The 18,799-nt window shown below is 58.3% G+C and overlaps 1 protein-coding gene across 4 annotated transcripts in view; it reads left to right on the forward strand.

Moving 5' to 3' along the window:
- The window catches only part of SLC45A4 (solute carrier family 45 member 4), a 74,240-nt gene extending 55,823 nt beyond the window's left edge, over positions 1–18,417 (forward strand). For all 4 annotated transcript variants that reach the window (XM_088022736.1, XM_028105706.2, XM_028105707.2 and 1 more), the window contains 6 exons: positions 9,846–10,034; positions 11,886–12,065; positions 12,704–13,743; positions 14,360–14,459; positions 15,589–15,800; positions 17,586–18,417. In XM_088022736.1, the coding sequence (XP_087878862.1) occupies positions 9,846–10,034; positions 11,886–12,065; positions 12,704–13,743; positions 14,360–14,459; positions 15,589–15,800; positions 17,586–17,945 (2,081 nt within the window). In that variant the 3' untranslated portion in view covers positions 17,946–18,417. The remainder of the gene's footprint in view (positions 1–9,845; positions 10,035–11,885; positions 12,066–12,703; positions 13,744–14,359; positions 14,460–15,588; positions 15,801–17,585) is intronic.
- Positions 18,418–18,799: the final 382 nt, after the last annotated feature.

Raw genomic sequence — 18,799 nt, forward strand, 5'->3', positions numbered from 1 at the left:
TCTTGGCCTTCCACCAGCATGATTGGGTGGATGGTGGCCTTTTTCCTGAGTTGGGGGACCCCCGAGGGGGACTAGATTTGGAGCCACGAATCAGGGTGTAGATTCTGCACATGTTGAATTTGAAGAATCTTTATCCACCTCCGAGGCCAGGGTCCTCTTGGTGGGCGGGCAGCTGTTGGCTTCTGGAAGCCGTGTAGCTCTGAGAGGTGGCCACAGATTGCAACTGTCCTGACCCAGGAGCTTAGGCCTGGCTGCGGGATTAGCTGCATTTCATGCACTTCGGGAAGCTTCTAGAATCTTAGGCCAAGCACCTTGTGATTTCTTGGACCGATAAGGTAACATGGCTGTGCCATCACGAAGATGCTTGCTTGTTGCAGTGTGTACTTTAGAGCTGTGAGGTGGGTGGTTGTGCTGGTGGTTGGGGCGAGAGCAGCTGGTGCTCCAGCTGGCAGGGGGCTGTGCTCCTGAGGCGCTTCCGGGAAGGAAAGGGCCCACAGCAGCTGGGCACCAGGGCAGTGGGAGGTTCGCGCCCCTGGCTTTCCAGGGGCTCAGTGACCCGCCAAGTGCATCCAGGTGGGCTGTTGAGTCTCCTCCTCCTTTAAAATAGGACCAGTACCCCCAGCACGGAGGCGTTGGGAGCCCCCAGTGCGGGGCTGGTGGGCGCTGTGCACCTTTATTCCCTGGAAACAGCCCAGCTTCAGAGCCAGTGCAGGGGCTGGGGAGTGCTTGTTTTACCAGAAGAAAGACAATGCAGAATCCCGAGGTGAGTCTCCTCTGAGGATGTGTGACGGGGCAGGAATTCAGTGCCCCCCAGTAAGTTTGAAGGACACCATTTCCAAACTGCTGCCTCTGTTCAGAATAGCGCGTTGTGACGTGGCACAGTGAGCCCCAGAGAACCCCTCGGGCAAACTTCTTTATCATCCACCCACAGGGAGCATGAACTGACCACTTTCCCCTCCGCTCCTGACCTCGAGGGGACCCGCACCCCCCAAAGCCTGCCCAGGTGGGGGCTGCACCCTCTGGATACCCGAGCCCACTCTTTAGCGCTGTGGTGAAGGAGCACACGTGGGGAGCACAGCCTGGGTGCTGGGGACGCCCCTGAGAGCAGCCTGGTTGGCGGTGGGCCTCTGGACCTCTGGGAAGGGCTTGTGTGCACACACGTGGGGCTTGTTCGTCCTCACCTGAAAACGCCAGTTGCTGCTCCCTGCCCTTCATTGCACTCCCTACCTTCCCGTGGCTCTGGGGTTCTAGAACATTCCGTGCAGGTGGAGGAGTGCCTGCCCCCCTCTGCCCAGTTGTAGGCCCTCCCTGAACAGGGGTCCCTTTCCTCCCTGGGGCCGTTGCTCTTGAGCCGGTGGCTTCGGCTCAGTGCTGCAGGCCCGGTGGTCGTGTCTGGGGGTGCCCGTGGCCCTTGCCAGGGTTGCCCCCAGGGCTCGTTGATGTATGTTCATCAGAGGTCACGCAGGGCTGGTGGGCCTGTCCGCCAGAGAGCTAGTTCTCATGAGTTAAGCGTTATCATGGAATTCTTGTCTGAGAATACAAACCTATCTTGATGTGGAAGGCTTTGTCTATTGAAAAAAAGAATGTACGTTCCTATTCCCGGTTCAGATCTTTTGTTAAACATTTGTAGGCCACTTTCCCAGTCCCCTGGCTCCCCTCCCCCAACAAGGACCAGTTTATCAAAAAAGCCGTCACATTGAATGGGAGCTGCCGCGCGTGAGCAGCATGGTCACCGACGCCCGTGACCTCGCACGGCCCTCCGACGATGCTGACACACTGAGCATTTCCTGTGAACGGGGAGCCTTCCTGGTCCCACCATTGTTGTTCAGCTTCTGCCTGGGAGAAAACAAAAATCATTTACTACGGGCAGCGTGCTGTTTGTTGAGAGCTGTGCTGGGAAATGCGCTGTCGGAGGTGTCCCAGCCGCAGCCTCGCGGCAGTGGGGAGACCGGGCTCGCTCGCCCCTGGGGCTGCCTGGGGGACGTGATGGGAAGTGCTGATGCTTCTTGTCAACCTGCTGGACAAAGAAAGCCGTTGTCCCTTGCCACTTCCGCTGTGCCCAGCTCGCCCCCCGCCCCCGCCATCCCCCTCCCGGGGGCTCCCTGCTGGGCCCCAGGTGCCATGACCTGGGGTTCACTTTTGGGAGCACTGGGGAGAACACCACTGAGCTGGCGCCGCTGTGGGTCCTGTTTGCTCCTCCCATGCTCTCCTGCTTTCCTTGGCCTCTGCTCTGTGGGCCCCTCTGTGGGCACTTTTCTCAATGGGTGGACACTTTGGGGTGTCCAGCTGGAGGGGACACATGGGGACAGGAAGCCTGGGAGCTGCCAGGCCTGGTGAGTCTCCTCTGAGGATGTGTGGCGGGGCAGGATCCAGCCCGCCCTTCCCACCCCAAGTGTTCAGGCAGAGGCTTCTGAGCACAGAGGGTTGCAGCTGTGGCGTGTCTTGAGGAGATGACCCTGGATATTGGGCAGGGAGGGAGATGAGTTAGTGGCAGTCACAGAGAAGGTGGGAGGCCTGACGGGTGGGCAGCACAGGAAGCGGGGCAGAGCTGTGCTGGGGGGGGAGTGTGGGGAGCTCCAGGTGGACAGGGAGGCTGGGGTGGGGGGTTCACATGCAGAGCATGAGGGCCACCCCATTGGGAAGAGAGCCCTGCTGGAGTGAGGAGCCAGGCACGGCCGGGTGCTGGGGATCCGGGGTGGGGCTGCAGGCACTGCTGCCCAGCGGCCCCTCCATCCAGCCCGTGGTTTTGGTGCCCGCGGTATGCCAGGCATGATGCCAGCACTCTGCCCTTATGGGGCTTGGGCTGAGTGGAGCACACGAGGACCAGCTCTGTTGGCAACAGTGGTGGCCCGCGAGAGGGCAGACCTGGAGGGCTGTGGGGTAGGCCAGACCGCCGTCGGTGGAGGGGTGAATGCAAGGTAGGGGCGGGGAGAAGCTTGTTTGGGGGATTGGCGCTGTAGGAAGGGGACGCACCTGAGCCCACCACATAGTGCGCTTTATCTGGGCTGGGCAAGAGAGGGGCCGGCAACGTGCGGGTCCCGGGCGCTCTGGAGAGCCGGGTGGCTCACCCCCAGCCTGTTGTCTCTCAGGGAATAGAGCCTCCAGGGCACGTGTCGTGCTCCGTGTCTTGACCTCCGCTTTGCCAAGGCCAGCCGGCGCTCTGTGCGACTACCCAGGCTTGGGGTGAGTTGCTGACCCCTGTCCGCGTGGCTGGTTTCCTCATGTGTTTCTAAGATTGGGGTTTGAATCACATGACTGTTCGGTTTTGGTCATGTGCCTGTTCTCAGAAAGGAGTGACAGCTTCCCAGTATTTGTCTCCCCTCGTGCGGGTGCTGCGGGCCAGAGGCCATCTGGGCATCTCCGGGATGTAGCCTGAGTGGGGCTCCCACAAGCACCCCCCCCCCCCCCGACCCCGTGGCCCAGTGCTCCTGCTCGGCAAGGCCACCTTGAGCAAGCCTAGCACAGGAAGCAGCTGTTAGGGCGGGCCGGCGTGTGGCACGGGCCTGGGACAGCAGCAGCCCTTTGCGCAGGGCACCCAGGTACACGCACGCCACCTCCCCAGCTCACGGACCCATCAGCTGGCACTGGACTGGAGCGCGAGCCACAGTGTGAGCACACCTTTGGGCTCAGTCGCCACCACCATGCATTTTCTGGGCATCCGTCGGGCACGGGGAGCTGTCCGGGGCAGGGCCAGGCTTCTGCCCTTGCTGCCAGCCCTCTCATGGGGGGGCAGGAAGCCCTGTTTTCCAGAGGGCCCCTCTGGTGGGGCAGCTTCCTTCCCTGTCCCCTTGACAGCCAGCTTCTCAAGCCACGTCTGTGTTGTGGCCTGTGCTGGGGAAGAGCACAGGCTTTGTGTCAGCCAGACCCTGCTGTGTCGCCCACTTGCTGGCCTCGAGGACTTCCTAGGGACAGCATCCTGGCCTCACATGAGCCAGGGGCCGGCGGGTCGGGGTCAGGGCATGGCTCACACCAGGCGTTGGCGGCACCCAGGTGGTGGTGTGCACTCAGCAGCCAGTCTTAGATGCTCCTGCCTGCCACGGAGCCTCGCACCTCGGAGAGGCTTACGGTCGTTTGTGCAAGTTAAGGAGGGATTATGTGCACACAGTTGTCTCGTGACCAGGCTCAGAGCCTCTTGGCGCTCGGTCACAGCTCTGGGAAGGACTGAGCATGGCCAGAAGGAAGTGCTGGCCACTGTTTAGGCCTCTCCAGCTGAGGCCACGTCTCGAAGGAACTTTTTCCGTGCAGCTTCCTCTCTGCCCGTTAGCGCAGTGGGACTGGGGACTAGAGATGCTACCCGTGAGTGTGGTGCGCCCACCATTCAGGACCTGCCAGTGGGGCATGCACACCCATCCCATCTGCAATCGCTGGGTGGCTGCATCGTGGTGCCCAGAGGGTGCTACTTGTCTTGCTTGTGTGCTGGAGCTCTGCACCTGCCCTCCGTCAACCCCCAAACCCTGGCTTCCTGCCCCGAGGCCCCCATGCCCTGCAGGCGCAGCTGGTCGCCCAAGACTCGGGGAGTTGACAGACTCCAGTGTGGGGCTGCTGCTGGCCCTCTGGTTGGCCGTGGAGCCAGTGGCCCACACGAGACCCAACTGGAAGCTGGATGTGCCCCGCAGAGTCATCAGTGTGGTCTAGCAGCAGGAGGATGCGGGCTCCGGCGACAGAGTGCCGGATTTAAGCGTCGTGTGTCCCTCGCCATCCGTACAGGCAGGTCTTTCCGAGCGTTCAGTCCCTCACCAGTAGAATGGGGATGGTGGTGCAAACCTCTCTGGCTGCCTGTGAGGATAAATGAGATGCGACTGGGCTCTGGAAATTGTTCCACAGGCTTGTCAGTGGAACACGAGAGATGCCCTGGGGCACTGGGGCTGTCCCCTCCACCACTTAGCTACCAGCCGCCGCCCCCCCCCCCCCGCACACCTGTCACTTACCACGTGGTGCCTGGGTCCCTCTGTCTCCCTGCACAGCTGGCCCCGTCTCAAGTCAGGAGCGTGGGCTGGGGAACTGCTGGCGGTTGCTGAAGGACACCCTTTGGTTCGGTCAGTAGCTACTGAGCACCTGCTGGAGCTATGGCAGGGCACAGAGCACACCTCGTCCCTTTCTTCACGGAGCTTGTGATGCAGCGAAGCAGCCCGGAAGAGGTGGTGGGAGTACGGGCTGCGGTGAAGGCGGTACTTTGGGCCTCACGGAGCTCTGCGAGGATCGAATGAAATGATCCCTCAGCATTATTCATTTTGAAAACCACGCAGAAGCTAGGCACAGCAGCTCCCATCAGAAGAACTTTTCTGCCGTTCACACAAAGTGAGGGCCGAATGTAAAAGCAGCTCCTTGAAGCCGCTGGAGAACATCGGAAACCAGAAGAAGGGAGCGGTGCTGGGCAAGTTCGCGTCATTTTACGGCCTTCGGCCTGAAGATAGGCAGCTACGACGCTGGATACGTGCTGTTACTGGAAGGACTCAAGCACAAAGTTTGGGGCAGAGTTTGAGCCAGGGAAACTCCAAATCCTGCAACGTCTCTGCTCATTTTTCTGCCTGTTTTTTGGGGTTTTTTTAAGATTTTATGTATCTGCTTTTTAAAAGTTTTTAATTTTCTTAAAGATTTTATTTATATGAGATAAGGAGAGCAAGCGAGCGAGAGCACAAGAAGGGGGAGTGGCAGGCAGAGGGAGAAGCAGGCTCCTCACTGAGCAGGGAGCCTGATATACGGGGCTCAGTCTCAGGACCCTGAGATCATGACCTGAGTCGGAGGCAGACATCCAACCGACTGAGCCGCCCAGGCACCCTATTTTTTATCCATTTTTAGAGTGAGAGCATGAGTGAAGGCAGGGGGAGGGAGAGAGGGGGAAAGAATCTTAAGCAGGTTCCTCACTGAGTGCGGAGCCTGACATGGGACTCCATCCCACCACCCTGCGATCATGACCTGAGCCAACACCAAGAGTTGGACGCTCAACCGACTGAGCCACCCAGGCGCTCCTTTGGCTGGTTTTTGAAATGGTGGATTTATGGGCCAGAGTTTAAGCAGCTCAGCTAAAAAAAAAAAATGGGACAGATTTCTTCTGGCTCCTGTTGCGGGGGAGAGTTTTGAGTTTGAGTCTAGCCAAGTTACGTGTTAAAATGAGAATATCCACAGCCTTCAAAGGAATATAGCAGAATGTAGCGTCTCTGCAACATATCATTTATACTGTGTAGGGTACAGCTTAGTATTATTAGAGGTAAAATACAGGGAAGATGAAAATGGGACCCTTAGTCCAGAGAAAAGGCAGCAGTGGAGACTCACCCCAAGGTGATGACTCGTTGGAATCCTCAGGTGTGTTTAAGGGTGCTCAAGGACGTAAAGGAAAACATGTTCATAGTGGGAAGTAGTAGATCTCAACAGAGAGAAACTATTGAAGAAGAACCAAATGGAAATTCAGGAACTGAAAAATGTAATATCTGAGAAAATTAGGGGAGTTGGGGGATGATGGGAGAAAGACTGAAGGCTTGGTTGGCAGAAATGATTGAAGAACAGAGAGGACAAAGATGGAGACCAGAAAGGGGCAGGGCCTCGGGACGCCGTGACGCAGTGTCAGCAGGTCTGACGCACCTGTGATTGGGGTCCCAGGGGAGAGGAGCTAGAGGAGGGGGCATAAAAAGTTTGTGCAGTACTAACTGAAAATTTCCCACGTGTTCTGAAAGACGTGTGTGTACGGATTCATGGAGCTCAGCGGAGTCCAAGCAGGAGAAAGAAAAAGAAAACTTTGCTTCGGTTCATCATCGTCAGAGTGCTAAAAATCAACAGGAAGGAGAAAATCTTGAAAGCACCCGGAGGAAAGGAAGACATTTCACATCCCCAGTCACATGGAATGTCACAGCCTTCTCTGCAGAAACGGGAATGACAGCCTCAACATGGAGGGCGGTGTGGGAGGAGTTAACCCAGAATTCTTTATCCAGCAAAAATATCCTGTAGAATAGAAGTGAAAGAGATTTTAGGTAAAATACAAGAGCATTTTAGGTAAAATACAAGAGCATTTATAAGAGCAAATACATCAGCAGCTTGCTGTAAGAAATGCTGAGGAGACTAAAGACAGTCCTTCAGGCGGAAGGGATGTGTTACCATGTGAACACTTGGTCTTCAGGAAGGAAGGAAGAAGTGGTGAAATGGGAGGTAAAAATAAAGAGTTTTCCTTTTAATTCCCTTAAATCTGACTGTTTACAGCACAGAACGGGGTTTATGCTGTCTGTAGATGGGATGCATGTACCACATGTAGCATGAAGAGACTCGGGCGCAAAGACACAGACGATTGTGAGGTTCTTTCTTACGTGCTGAGCTTCTCATCCACTAGACTGAAAAGTTGGTGTGTAATGAAATCTCTAGAGCAACCACTTACAAAATGATGCTGAAAAGCCAATACATAAATTAAAATGGAATGCAAGGCAGTATTCCGTTAACTTGGCCCAAAGCAGGCAGGAACAAGAGGTGCAGAGACAGTGAGTAGCAACGTGGCACGTAAGGAATTCTCTCAGCCACGTAAGGAATTGCGCTACACGGAAGTGGACAAAACAGGCCAGAGAGCAGGGGTGAAGAAGAGCCATTGTTGTGCTGAGAGCGACACCCACTCTCAGAATATGACACAGTGGCTTGAGAATGGATGGGTCGAGATCTGCCGGGCAGGTAGGAAGCCCGAGTTCGTGGGGACAAGCATACCCACCTCAGACAAAGTGGACGTCCAGTAGAGACGGGCATTGCCAGCGAGAAAGGGGGCAGCTCACGGGATGAAAAGGTCAGTGATGAGGCACAACCGCTGGGAATGTGTGTGCTCCTGACAAACAGGGCTCGGGGGTACATAAGGCAAAGATGAGCAGAATTCCAGATTTCGCTGCCATGCCCCCAGGGCAGGCCCAGCGGGTCCCGGGCAGGTCGTGGGTGCTGATCCCCCGGCACCTGGACCAGCAATGTGTGCATTGCCTGAGCCAGGAGTCATGAAGACGTGATGCCAGGAGGGAGTGCTTGTGGCCAAGGAGGGTGCGGGCGGGGTGGGGGGGTGGCGGTGGTGCGTGGCAGTTGGATGAGACTGGCATCTCACTGGAGAGCGTGGGTTTGTCGGGAGCCCGGCGTCTTGGGAGGGTTTGGTATCACCGGGGTAGGTGGATGCAGGCCTGGCAGGTGAGGGTCTTCCAGGGATGGAGGGGGCCAGCCACAGCCACGGGCCAGACCAGAGGAGTTTCATGGGCTGGCCTCTGCAGCCCGAGGATGGGTTAACAGAGGGTCGGTGGTTGGGGTCTTCTCACTGGCCAGTCAGTGTTTATGAGTAAAGTTGTGCCATATTAAAAACCCCAACAAAAGTAAGAGTCCATGTACCCAGGGGTAAGAGCGCTCTGCGTCGTACACGTGGAGTAGTTTCGCTCGCAGTCCTTCCTGGGGCAGCGTGGGCCCGGCCTGGGCGGTTGCTGCTGCCCCCTCTGCCTGCCCTTGCCGAGGAGAAACGAGGCCCCAGGCCTGCGGCAGAAGCCATGGCACGTCGCGGGACATGTCCCTCAGCAGGTGGCACGGTGCTGGGACATCAGTAGGAGCACGGTTCTGCCTGGTGTAGAGGCCGAAGAGATGCCTTGACCTGTGGATGGCATGCGTGGGTGTGTTAGTGGAGGGTGCGTCCCTCTGCTGACGAGTGCGGCTCCCAGTGGTGCATCCCAGCACCCCGTTCCCCAGTGCCCGTGGCGGCGCGGCACGCTGACCGGGGGATCGCTGGCAGGCCGGAGCGCTGTCCTTGTCTGAGTAAATGTGTCATTGAGGTAGGACACAGGTGCACGGTGGCAGCCTGTGGCAGGGGGACGGGTCCCCAGTGACCCCCATCCAGGTCAAGAAGATGATTACACACCAGCCCCAAAGCCCCCACCCCTCCTAAGGGCCACCGCCACCCTGGCATCTGCCAGTAGAGCCCCCGTTAGCCACTTGGACTTCATGTAAACGGACCGCACGTTGTGAGCCGTTCCGTGCCCGGCACGTGTGGGGTCCGGCTTGTGCGTGGCTGCAGCCTGGTCCCCCCAGCTGAGTGTAGCGCTCTGGTGTGTGGAGTGTGCCGATCACCTGGTGACGGGCACGGGGTTTGTGCAATAGGGTGGCAGCAGGTAGTGCAAGGGGGTCCTACCTTCTCGCTGTGTGACCCAGCGCAGGTTACCTAACCTCTCTGAGCTTCAGATTCCCCACCTGGACAGTGGGCACAATAACCCCTACCTCCCAGGGCAGTTAGGAGGGTCAGAGCAGAGTGGATATCTGGTGCCAGATAAAACACCTTGGCTCCAGCTGAACACCAACCCAGGCCTCCCCTCTCGTTGGCCCCTTAGGAGCCACTCAGAAGCCCACCGTGGGGGTCAGGGAGCATGTCAGTGTCTGTGCGGCCCCTCAGCAGGACTCCTGTGATGGATTTTGGGCAGTGAGGCCCAGAATGGCCCAGAATAGCAGCGGGGGGAGGGGGCGGTCCTCACTCCTACCCCAGTTCTGGGCTGATGGGGGTGCGATGCCTGATGCCAGTGAGGTGGCATTGAGCAGCCGGAGACGTGGGGCCCTGGTCAGCATTAGCGGCACCGCAGGTGCCTGGTCTCTGTGTGTGCGTGGCCGGTCCAGGCTCTGCTGGGTCTAGCAAGTGCCGCTTGTCACACTTAGTGCCCGGCTGTCGGGGATGCCTGCTCCGAGGCCCAGGTGCTGGCCTCCAGCCACCTGATGCTTCTCGGTTGGGCTTTGGTGGGTCTCAAATCTTCAGCTTCAAAGGTAGGTCTTGGACCCCACGGTGCCTCTCCTGGCCCTGGGTGTAGGTGTGCACGTGTGTCTGCGCGTGCTCGCCCCCGTGACAGCTCGCCACGTGTCTGCCACAGGCCTTCCGGAGCAGTACTACAGCCTCACCTGGTTCCTGAGCCCCATCCTCGGCCTCATCTTCACGCCCATCATCGGCTCCGCCAGTGACCGCTGCACCCTGAGCTGGGGCCGCCGGCGGCCCTTCATCCTTGCCCTGTGCGTCGGCGTGCTCTTCGGCGTGGCACTCTTCCTTAACGGCTCTGCCATCGGTAAGTGTCCCTCCGCCACGGCCTGGCAGACGGGCTGTGCTCTCGGCGCCGTAGGTCAGCCTGGCCGGCCGTGGGCTGGCGCGGGGCTTCCGGGCTCTCCTGGCAGGGCTGGGGCCGGGCCCCACGTGGGAACGCCGTGGGGACCCGTTCACAGGGAAGCACTTCCTGTTGTGACCGCTTGTGTCCCCTGCGTATCTGACAGCGCGTCCTGTTTCCAGAGTTTCAGAAATTCCCCCTTCTCTTTTCTCCTTTTCTCAGACTTGGTATTGAAAGTGGCCAGACCCAAGCCCATACTTGTTTTTTTGTCTCGTGTACTCATGGTTGGTTCTGCCTTTGTTGTTGTTTTGTTTTGTAATTAAAGCCAGTCTGTGTGGGAAAATAGTTTTTGCCCTGAGGGAGCCCATCAAAACTGTTCAAAACAAGACCTTGTTTTCGGGCAGTGACTTTTTAAGACCGAGGCTGCATCTGTGTTCTGACGTATACCAGCAGACCCCAAGTCTGCGTCAAGTGAGGTGGAAGCGGTGACATTGGATCACTCACGGAGAGGCCCCAGAAACCCTTGGTTTCTCAGAGGCCTGTGTGGGGCCGGACTGGGGCCCAGGAAGGCCACTGCAGCCGGCTGGCCAGAAGTCTGAAGGGGGCCGCTTTCCGGGAACTGTGGGCACGGGGCTGCTGGTGCTCTCAGCCTGTCCCCTTCAGCCGATGGAGCAGGTGTCCCTTCCCAGCACTTTGACCCAGAGAGAAAGCATGGCGTTCTCCGAGGCTGTGTCTGTGGGACTGGCATGGCAGTGACGTGGGGGCTCTGGCCTCCGCCTGGCACCCTGTCTAGCTGTGTTCACGCTTCTCCTGGGCTTCTCCCCTGCACCTCCCATGCTGCAGCTAACCTGCCCCGGGGCCCAGGTTCTCTACCCACGGCCCCTCCACATCCATGGGTACAGGATGCCAGCCGGCCTCATGGACCCAGCTGTAGCTTGGCCACTGGGGTACCAGTTTGGTCTCTGGGTTCATGGCAGGTGAGACGTGGCATGTGATTGCTGCTTCCTTTGGGTGCTTACAACCTGCTGAGGGAGGAATTGTTCTAGAAGTGGGGCCATTCCCGTCGCTCCTCAGAGCTGCACCTTTCTGGAACGTGGGCTGCTCCAAGAATGCACTTGACGACCCCGGGGCAGATCATGAGCACTTCCGTGGGCTGGGGTGGTCTGTCACCTGAGGTCTGAGTGTGGCCCTCTGCACAGCTGGCCCGTGTTTCTGGCTTGGTGCCTTGGGTACGGTCTGAGTACGACGTGTCATCAGTGTCGGCCTTGGAAGGTTTGTTCTTCTTGGAAAATAAACACATGCTCACCACGCAGCATCAGTGAGACAAACTCAAGCAGTCTTCCGTTGGAAGGTGTGAAACTACAGTGGATGACCAGGGAGACCCATCACGTGTTCAGTAAGCGCTGAAGGAGCACCCCCCGCAGGCCCTGGCCCGGGAGCTGACCTCGAACCCCAGTGTGGTGCGTGTGACTGAGTGTGTCACACATCACCTTTCCTCACTGATGTTCACTTAGTGCTCCGAACACGGTCCTCCTTCCCCAGTGAGGGTTGGGGAGGAAGGATCGTTTTCCCTTTTTAGTTACAAAATGTGAAGGTAAGTAAGCTTTGAGGTTCACCGAACGGTTAATGTGACTGGGGAGCAGAAATAACCCTGCAAATAACAGAAATGGAAAAAACAGGGCCTGTCTTCTGTACTGAACGTCTGTGCCCAGGAACACGCCCCTTTCGGGCGTTGGCAAGAGCGCCCCCATCCCCCTGTAGGTGGCTGTCTGGTCTTGGGAGCTGAGATCTGACTGCCCCTGTATGTTTGGTCAGGTCTGTCCCTTGGCGATGTCCCCAACCGGCAGCCCATTGGCATCGTCCTCACGGTGCTGGGGGTGGTCGTCCTGGATTTCAGCGCCGACGCGACCGAGGGCCCCATCCGGGCCTACCTGCTGGACGTGGTGGACAGTGAAGAGCAGAACATGGCCCTTAACACCCACGCCTTCTCCGCCGGTGAGCGCGTGCCCCCTTAACACCCACGCCTTCTCCGCCAGTGAGCGCGCCCTGCGCCCCCTTAACACCCACGCCTTCTCTGCCGGTGAGCGCGCCCCCCACGCCCTGCCCGCGCCCAGCTGGCCCCAGGCCGGCCGGTGCGCCGAGGCTGTTCCCAAGGCCCTCCTCCCCACGTCGGGCGGCACTGGGCGGCGCTGGCCAGCAAGGCGGTGAGCAGGCCGCTGCTAAGCTCTCCCTGCACTCGGGCACTGCTCACATCCGTTGGGAACAGCAGCTTCCTGAGCTTAAGGGATGGCGGTCAGTGCTGCCCAGAGTCCCGGGCAGCCATCTGTTTCCTATCCTGGCAGATAGCTGCTCCTGATTCCTTAGGCAGGAGTCTGTTAAGCCAGAACTCCAAACCTAGGGTCAGCTGTAGTTTCTCAGCTTGTTTTTCCTACCATTTACTCATTTTCCATCCCCAAAACTTGTCCTGACTCAGGACGTAGCTATGAATGTTGGCTCGGGTCGCGATTAAGGGTAAGGGCCCTTCGAGATCTTTTCCTAGCTTCCCCCCTCCCCCCACCCCCCACCTCCTGGGAGGGAGTGTCGAGCCGCCCGACATGGCTCACAGGCTCCGTCTGTCTCCACCACCCACTCAGGCCTCGGCGGGGCCGTCGGCTACGTGCTGGGGGGGCTGGACTGGACGCAGACCTTCCTGGGCGCCTGGCTCCGGACACAGAACCAGGTGCTCTTCTTCTTCGCGGCCATCATCTTCGTGGTGTCGGTGGCCCTGCACCTGCTCAGCATCGAGGAGGAGCAGTACAGCCCCCAGCAGGAGCGGGGCGGGGAGGGGGCCGACGCCCTGCCCCCCACTGCCCGTGTGAATGTTCTGGACGGCGGCGTGGCCCTGTTCCCCGAGGAGGTGCAGTCGGAGCACGAGCTCACGCTGGACTACCTGAGCGTGGACATGGTGCGCAGCAAGAGCGACTCGGTGCTGCATGTGCCGGACGCCGCCCTGGACCTGGAGCCCGAGCTGCCCTTCCTGCCCGACATCGAGCCCTCCATCTTCCACGACGGCTCTTACCCCGGCACCCCCCGCAGCACCAGCCAGGAGCTCGCCAGAGCCAGGCCACCGCCCCGCCTGGCCTCACTGCTCAGGGAAACGGCGAAAGAGGACGAGACGCTGCTCGATAATCACTTGAATGAAGCCAAAGTCCCCAACGGCAGCGGCTCCCCCCCAAAAGACGGCCCCGTGGGCTACACGAGGGTGGACGTGAAGCCCCCCGCCGCGTCCGGCTCCATGAGGCGGCGCAGGCACATGTTCCGGCGGCAGGCCTCCAGCACCTTCTCCTACTATGGCAAGATCGGCTCCCACCGCTACCGGTACCGGCGGGCCAACGCTGTGGTGCTCATCAAGCCCTCGCGCAGCATGAGCGACCTGTACGACCTGCAGAAGCGGCAGCGACAGCGCTGCCGGCACCGGAACCAGAGCGGGGCCACCACCTCGAGTGGCGACACGGAGAGCGAGGAGGGCGAGGGCGAGACCACCGTGCGGCTGCTCTGGCTGTCCATGCTGAAGATGCCCAGGGAGCTGATGCGTCTCTGCCTCTGCCACCTGCTCACCTGGTTCTCTGTCATCGCCGAGGCTGTCTTCTACACCGACTTCATGGGCCAGGTCATCTTCGAAGGGGACCCCAAGGTGAGCGCCCGGGCGCGTGTGCCCGCGGCCGCAGCCTGGCGCGCTGCATCCAAGAGGCTGCTCCCGAGGGGGTGCAGGGGGGGGCAGGCGGCTAGCGTGCGCCCCTGTTGCTGTGCTCGGAAGGTCCACAGAGAGTAGCTGGGGACGCCGGGGGCTCCACGAGGCAGGAGCAGCTGGGAGAGGCTTGAGGGGGGCACTGCCGCAGCGCCCCACTGCTGTGCACCAGCCTGCCCCAGAGCTCAGCGGCTCCACGGAGGGCCCCTCTGCGCCGCGGCCTGGCCCGGCCGGGACCTGGTTCTGTTCCCCGTGCCATTAGCTGGCTCACGACCTGTGGCTGCGTTGCCCGACATTGGGCCAGATGGCCTCAGCCCAGGCTCTGGCCTCCCTCCCCTCCGGCTCCGGCACAGGACAGGGGCGAGGCTGGGAGGGGTTAACACCACGTGCTTGGGTCCCAGCCGGGACTGTGGCCGAGTCTCCTGTCAGTCAGTGTAGCATTCATCACTGTTTGTAAAATGAAGAGCTTGCTTGCAGTTGAGATGTAAAGTCACTTTCTTTGCCCAAAGGGTGTGGCACGTGATCCCTGCCCCCCTGAACCCCAGTCTCTTTTCCGGAACAGGCCCCCTCTAACTCGACCGCCTGGCAGGCCTACAATGCTGGCGTGAAGATGGGCTGCTGGGGCCTGGTGATTTACGCGGCCACCGGTGCAATTTGTTCAGGTAAGCGATCCTCAAGGTGGAGAAGTATTGCTCCCCAGGAGATGCCCAGTGATGGGAAATAGGGCCAAGGTCATCCTGCTCGGAAGGCGGGCCTGACTTTGAGCAGGACTGTTGTTCAGGGGCAGACGCATGGAAACTTGTGTGTCTAGAATTGGGCATCCTGAGACCTCTGCGGTTCCTGCCCGGGGGCTCCTCAGAGAGGGGCTCTGCTGGAGATGGGGTCGGGAATGGGGGGACTCCAGGAACCATGCCCACAATCCTGGGAGAGGGGTCTTTCGCATCTTAGCCAGGAGGGCAGGGAGAGGTGGTGCCAGCATCCCAAGGCTTGCATGAGGGCATGAGGTGTGTTTGCAGCCGTCAGGGTGGCTGCGGGAGCAGTTTGCCGTGGGGGAGAGGCCTTTCCCTGGAGGTGCAGGTTATCCTTGAGGATGGGGGTCGGGGTGGCATGCTTAGGCACACCTTCCAGAAATGGGGCACAGTCAGGGTCCGGGATCTCTTTAAACAAGTCTGGCCTAGGTCCTGCCCATTCTCTACATGAACCGTGGAGGGGGAGGTCAGCTTTGTTTCAGCCTGGCCTGGACCTGAGGATGGCCAAGGTGAAGGCCATGAAGCAGTGGGAAGCCCACCTGACCATCACCACAGCATTGTCTGTGTTTGACAGAGAAGTTCTCAGGAAGGCCGTAGAGGTGCTTCCTGGGGGAGGTAACATTAAGCCGCTGGGTCAGAAAGGGTCGGCAGGAGGCTGTCCCTCTAGACCCAGGGGTTCACCCGTGAGGAAACCAGCCACAACTCGAGATCCCAAGTCAAGACTGGTGTGGGGCTGGACTGGTGGGCAGGGTCCTGGCCAGGCTGGCCTACGGGGCGGGGGAGCCCCAGGGAGCTGCAGGGTGGGACCAGGCTCTGGGCTCTGGGACCCAAGAGGGCTCATGTCTGAGGTGCTGGAGCCCCAGGGAGTTGAGCGAGGCACGGTTTGCCGCAAGCTGTTGGGGGCAGGTGGGCCGCGATGTGGGGGCAGGTGGGCATCGAAGGAGCCTCCTTGGAGTGGAGGCAGCAGGGGGCTGTGGGCGGCGCCCGACGGGAGTGAGGTGGGCACGCAGCTCAGGGCCTTGTGGCCACGCTCTCTCTACAGCCCTGTTACAGAAATACTTGGACAACTATGATCTGAGCATCAGGGTCATCTACGTGCTGGGGACTCTGGGCTTCTCCATCGGCACAGCCGTGATGGCCATGTTCGCCAACGTCTATGTTGCCATGATCATGATCAGCACCATGGGCATAGTCTCCATGAGCATCTCCTACTGCCCCTACGCCCTGCTTGGGCAGTACCATGACATCAAGGAGGTGCGTCCGTGGCTGGGGGGCGGGGAACAGTGGATGAAGTGCTGGGGCACGAGGTCACCAGCCCAAAATGTACATCAGGTCAGATCATCAGACCCATCTGGCTCCAAAGCCCGTGTTCTTCTCCACTCATCTCGAGGCAGAGCTCTGTACCTTCCACTTGGGGGACATTTGGGGTGATCCCCCTAGATCTTTGGTTCTGAAGGGACCAACAGAGCCACCACCTGCCTGGGTCAGTCTGAGGCCCAGGCTTCCTGGCTGCAAGGCTCTGTACCTTCAGTGGCCTGGGCCACTGGTACCTGCCTGGAGGCTTCAGTTGCATCTTGAGGGATTTTGGTTGGGCACCTGGGAGGCTCCCTGCCCCCTATTGTCCCCTCGTAGACCCCTGAGGACTGCCAGCACTGTCCTGTCCAGTTGAGCGTGAGGCACCTGGGTCAGTCTATGCTTTGAGTACCGACATTTAAAGAGAAAGTAGACAGGTGAAATCACTTTAATGGTGTATTTTGTTTATCGCAGTACATCCAAAACACCCATTATTTCAACACATTCAGTAGAAAATATTGATTATTCTCCCCAAGCCCTGAAATGAGGGTGTATCTTATACCTACGGTTCCTCTCGACTCAGACCAGCCATCTTTCAAAGTGCTTAGTAGCCACAGTGCGGATGTAGACCGTGGTTCTCAAACTTCAAACACAGACCCTAAAAGGAAAGGAAGAAACCCAAAAAAGCTCGGATTTCTTTCTTCCTAAACCTAAACTATGTTTAATCTTTCCTTGCACAATTATAGAAGCAAAGTAAATCCACTATGATTAGGTTCCTATCAAATACCAAACTAACGAAAATCCAAAGAACAGCATTATTTTTTTAATAAGCTTTTTAGTTGGAGCATAATATGACTACAAGAAAAGTACACAAACTGTAAGTGATGAAGAGCTTAGTGGGTTTTTGGAAAACAAACTGGAAAAGCTAATGCAGACCCAGAAACAACAGAAAGCTGGGCCTCATCCTAACCTCTGACCCTGTGTAGTCATCCTGCCAGTGTTTGAACCTTAGGCGACTGGAATATCTGCTTTGACTTCACGCCTGTGCTTACGGAGGGCGGCGGTTCTTCCTTCCCTTTCGTCTCTCACCATCTGGCCACAGTCTGTGCTCCGTGCTGCTGGCGCTGGCATTGGGTGGCGCCCTTGTTTCTGGTCCCCCGTCCTCTCTTCCACTGGCTGGTCTGTCCTCAGACAAGTGTTCTACTCTTCTGAGTAGCTTCGTAGTAAGACCCGACACCTGGTGCTGTGTGTCCTTCAACTGTGGTGTTCGTTACGATTGTCCTGGGTATTCTTGACGGTTTACTTTTCATCTAAATGTTAGATCGGTTTCTAGGCTTTTGCATTGGAAACATTGATGAAATAGATCAATTTGGGGAGAGTTATAAACTTTATAGTACTGAGCCTTTCAACCCATACATATGGTGTATTCTTCTGTTAATTCTTACAGCGTATCTGTGGATTCTTTTGGACATCCACAATCACATCATCCGTGTATAATGGGATTTATTTTTTCTTTTCCAATCCTTAATACATCTTACTTATTTTCCTTGCCTTCTTGCAATGGCCAGAATCTCCAATACAGTGTTGAATAGAAGTGGGACGGGGTCAGGGGACAGGCTGAGTGGAAGGCAAGTTTTGTGTCCAGACTTCTGAGCTAATATTCGAACCATGGGGACGTTGACTGATGGCTCAGCACCCCCCCCCCCCCCCGCCCGGCCCTCACTCTTGTGCTCTCTTCTCTTGCAGTATGTGCACCACAGCCCCGGGAACTCCAAGCGCGGCTTTGGCATAGACTGCGCAATCCTCTCCTGCCAAGTGTACATCTCCCAGATCCTGGTGGCGTCCGCCCTCGGGGGCGTGGTGGACGCCGTTGGGAGCGTGCGTGTCATTCCCGTGGTGGCCTCCGTGGGCTCTTTCTTGGGCTTCCTGACAGCCACGTTCCTGGTGATCTACCCGGAGGTGTCTGAGGAGGCCAAGGAGGAGCAGAAAGGCCTGTCGCGCCAGCCGTCAGGTGACGGTGGGGACGGCAGCCAGAAGCCCACCGTGCTGACGCTGTCGCGGAAGCAGGGCCTGCAGGGGCTGGTGGAGACAGAGTCCATGGTCTGAGCCTCGCCCCTGTGCACACACATTCCGGGGGGGGGTGGGTGGCGGGGTGGGCAGGGGTGGTCACTGTTGGCTTTGGTGGCAGCACAAAGCAGAGTTCCTTCACAACACGGGTGGGGGTGCGGTGGTCGTAGGGTAGGCCTGAGCCACTAGGCAAAAACACCACACTAACTACTCTTTCCACAATTAAATCATTTGAAATATTTTTTTTTAATTGAAAAGGATCTTCTAATTTCAACTCTTTTATTCCGCAGGTATATTACTCTGCATGTTTTTTAAAATTACAAGTCAGATTTACAATAGACACAGGCAATTTAGAGAAAAGTAAGATTTTCATTTCCAAGGTTATAATTGGAAACAGAAGTATGTGCTGTCCTTCGTGTAGCCGGTGACTGAACCTTTCCACGCCTCTCTGGACGCCTGCAGGCGTTGGGACTTCCTGTCAGATCTCACGTTTTGTTGGTGCTGCAGTTACTGGAGAGTATTTTTCTTTATCGTTATTTTAGAAAACAATGTTTTTTCTTTCAAAACTGGTTTCCTTAGAAGAAACAGTGTTTCTTCTTTTTCCTCAGAGATTCTGACAGATGGCGTGAGCGGCAGGCCTGCCTCTGGGCAGCAGGAGGCGGCAGCCGCCCCCCCACCCCCACCCCCACCCACGGGGAGGCAGGGCCCCAGGGACCCCGTGGGCGGGAGAGGGTGATCGGAGGGTGACCCACGGGGATGGCGGGCTGGGACGGGCACCCGCGGCGGGCAGCGTCCCAACTGGCAGATGGGCCCCCCCGGTAGGCGGGCGCGCGTGTCCATGCCCAGACCCCCGACCCCGTCATCTTTGTCCGAAGCTCCCCAGAGCGGTGGTG

Source organism: Eumetopias jubatus, unplaced genomic scaffold, assembly GCF_037043125.1.
Source record: "Eumetopias jubatus isolate StellerSeaLion01/CBP00866 unplaced genomic scaffold, mEumJub1_p1.0 scaffold_4, whole genome shotgun sequence".
Lineage (NCBI taxonomy): Eukaryota > Metazoa > Chordata > Mammalia > Carnivora > Otariidae > Eumetopias > Eumetopias jubatus.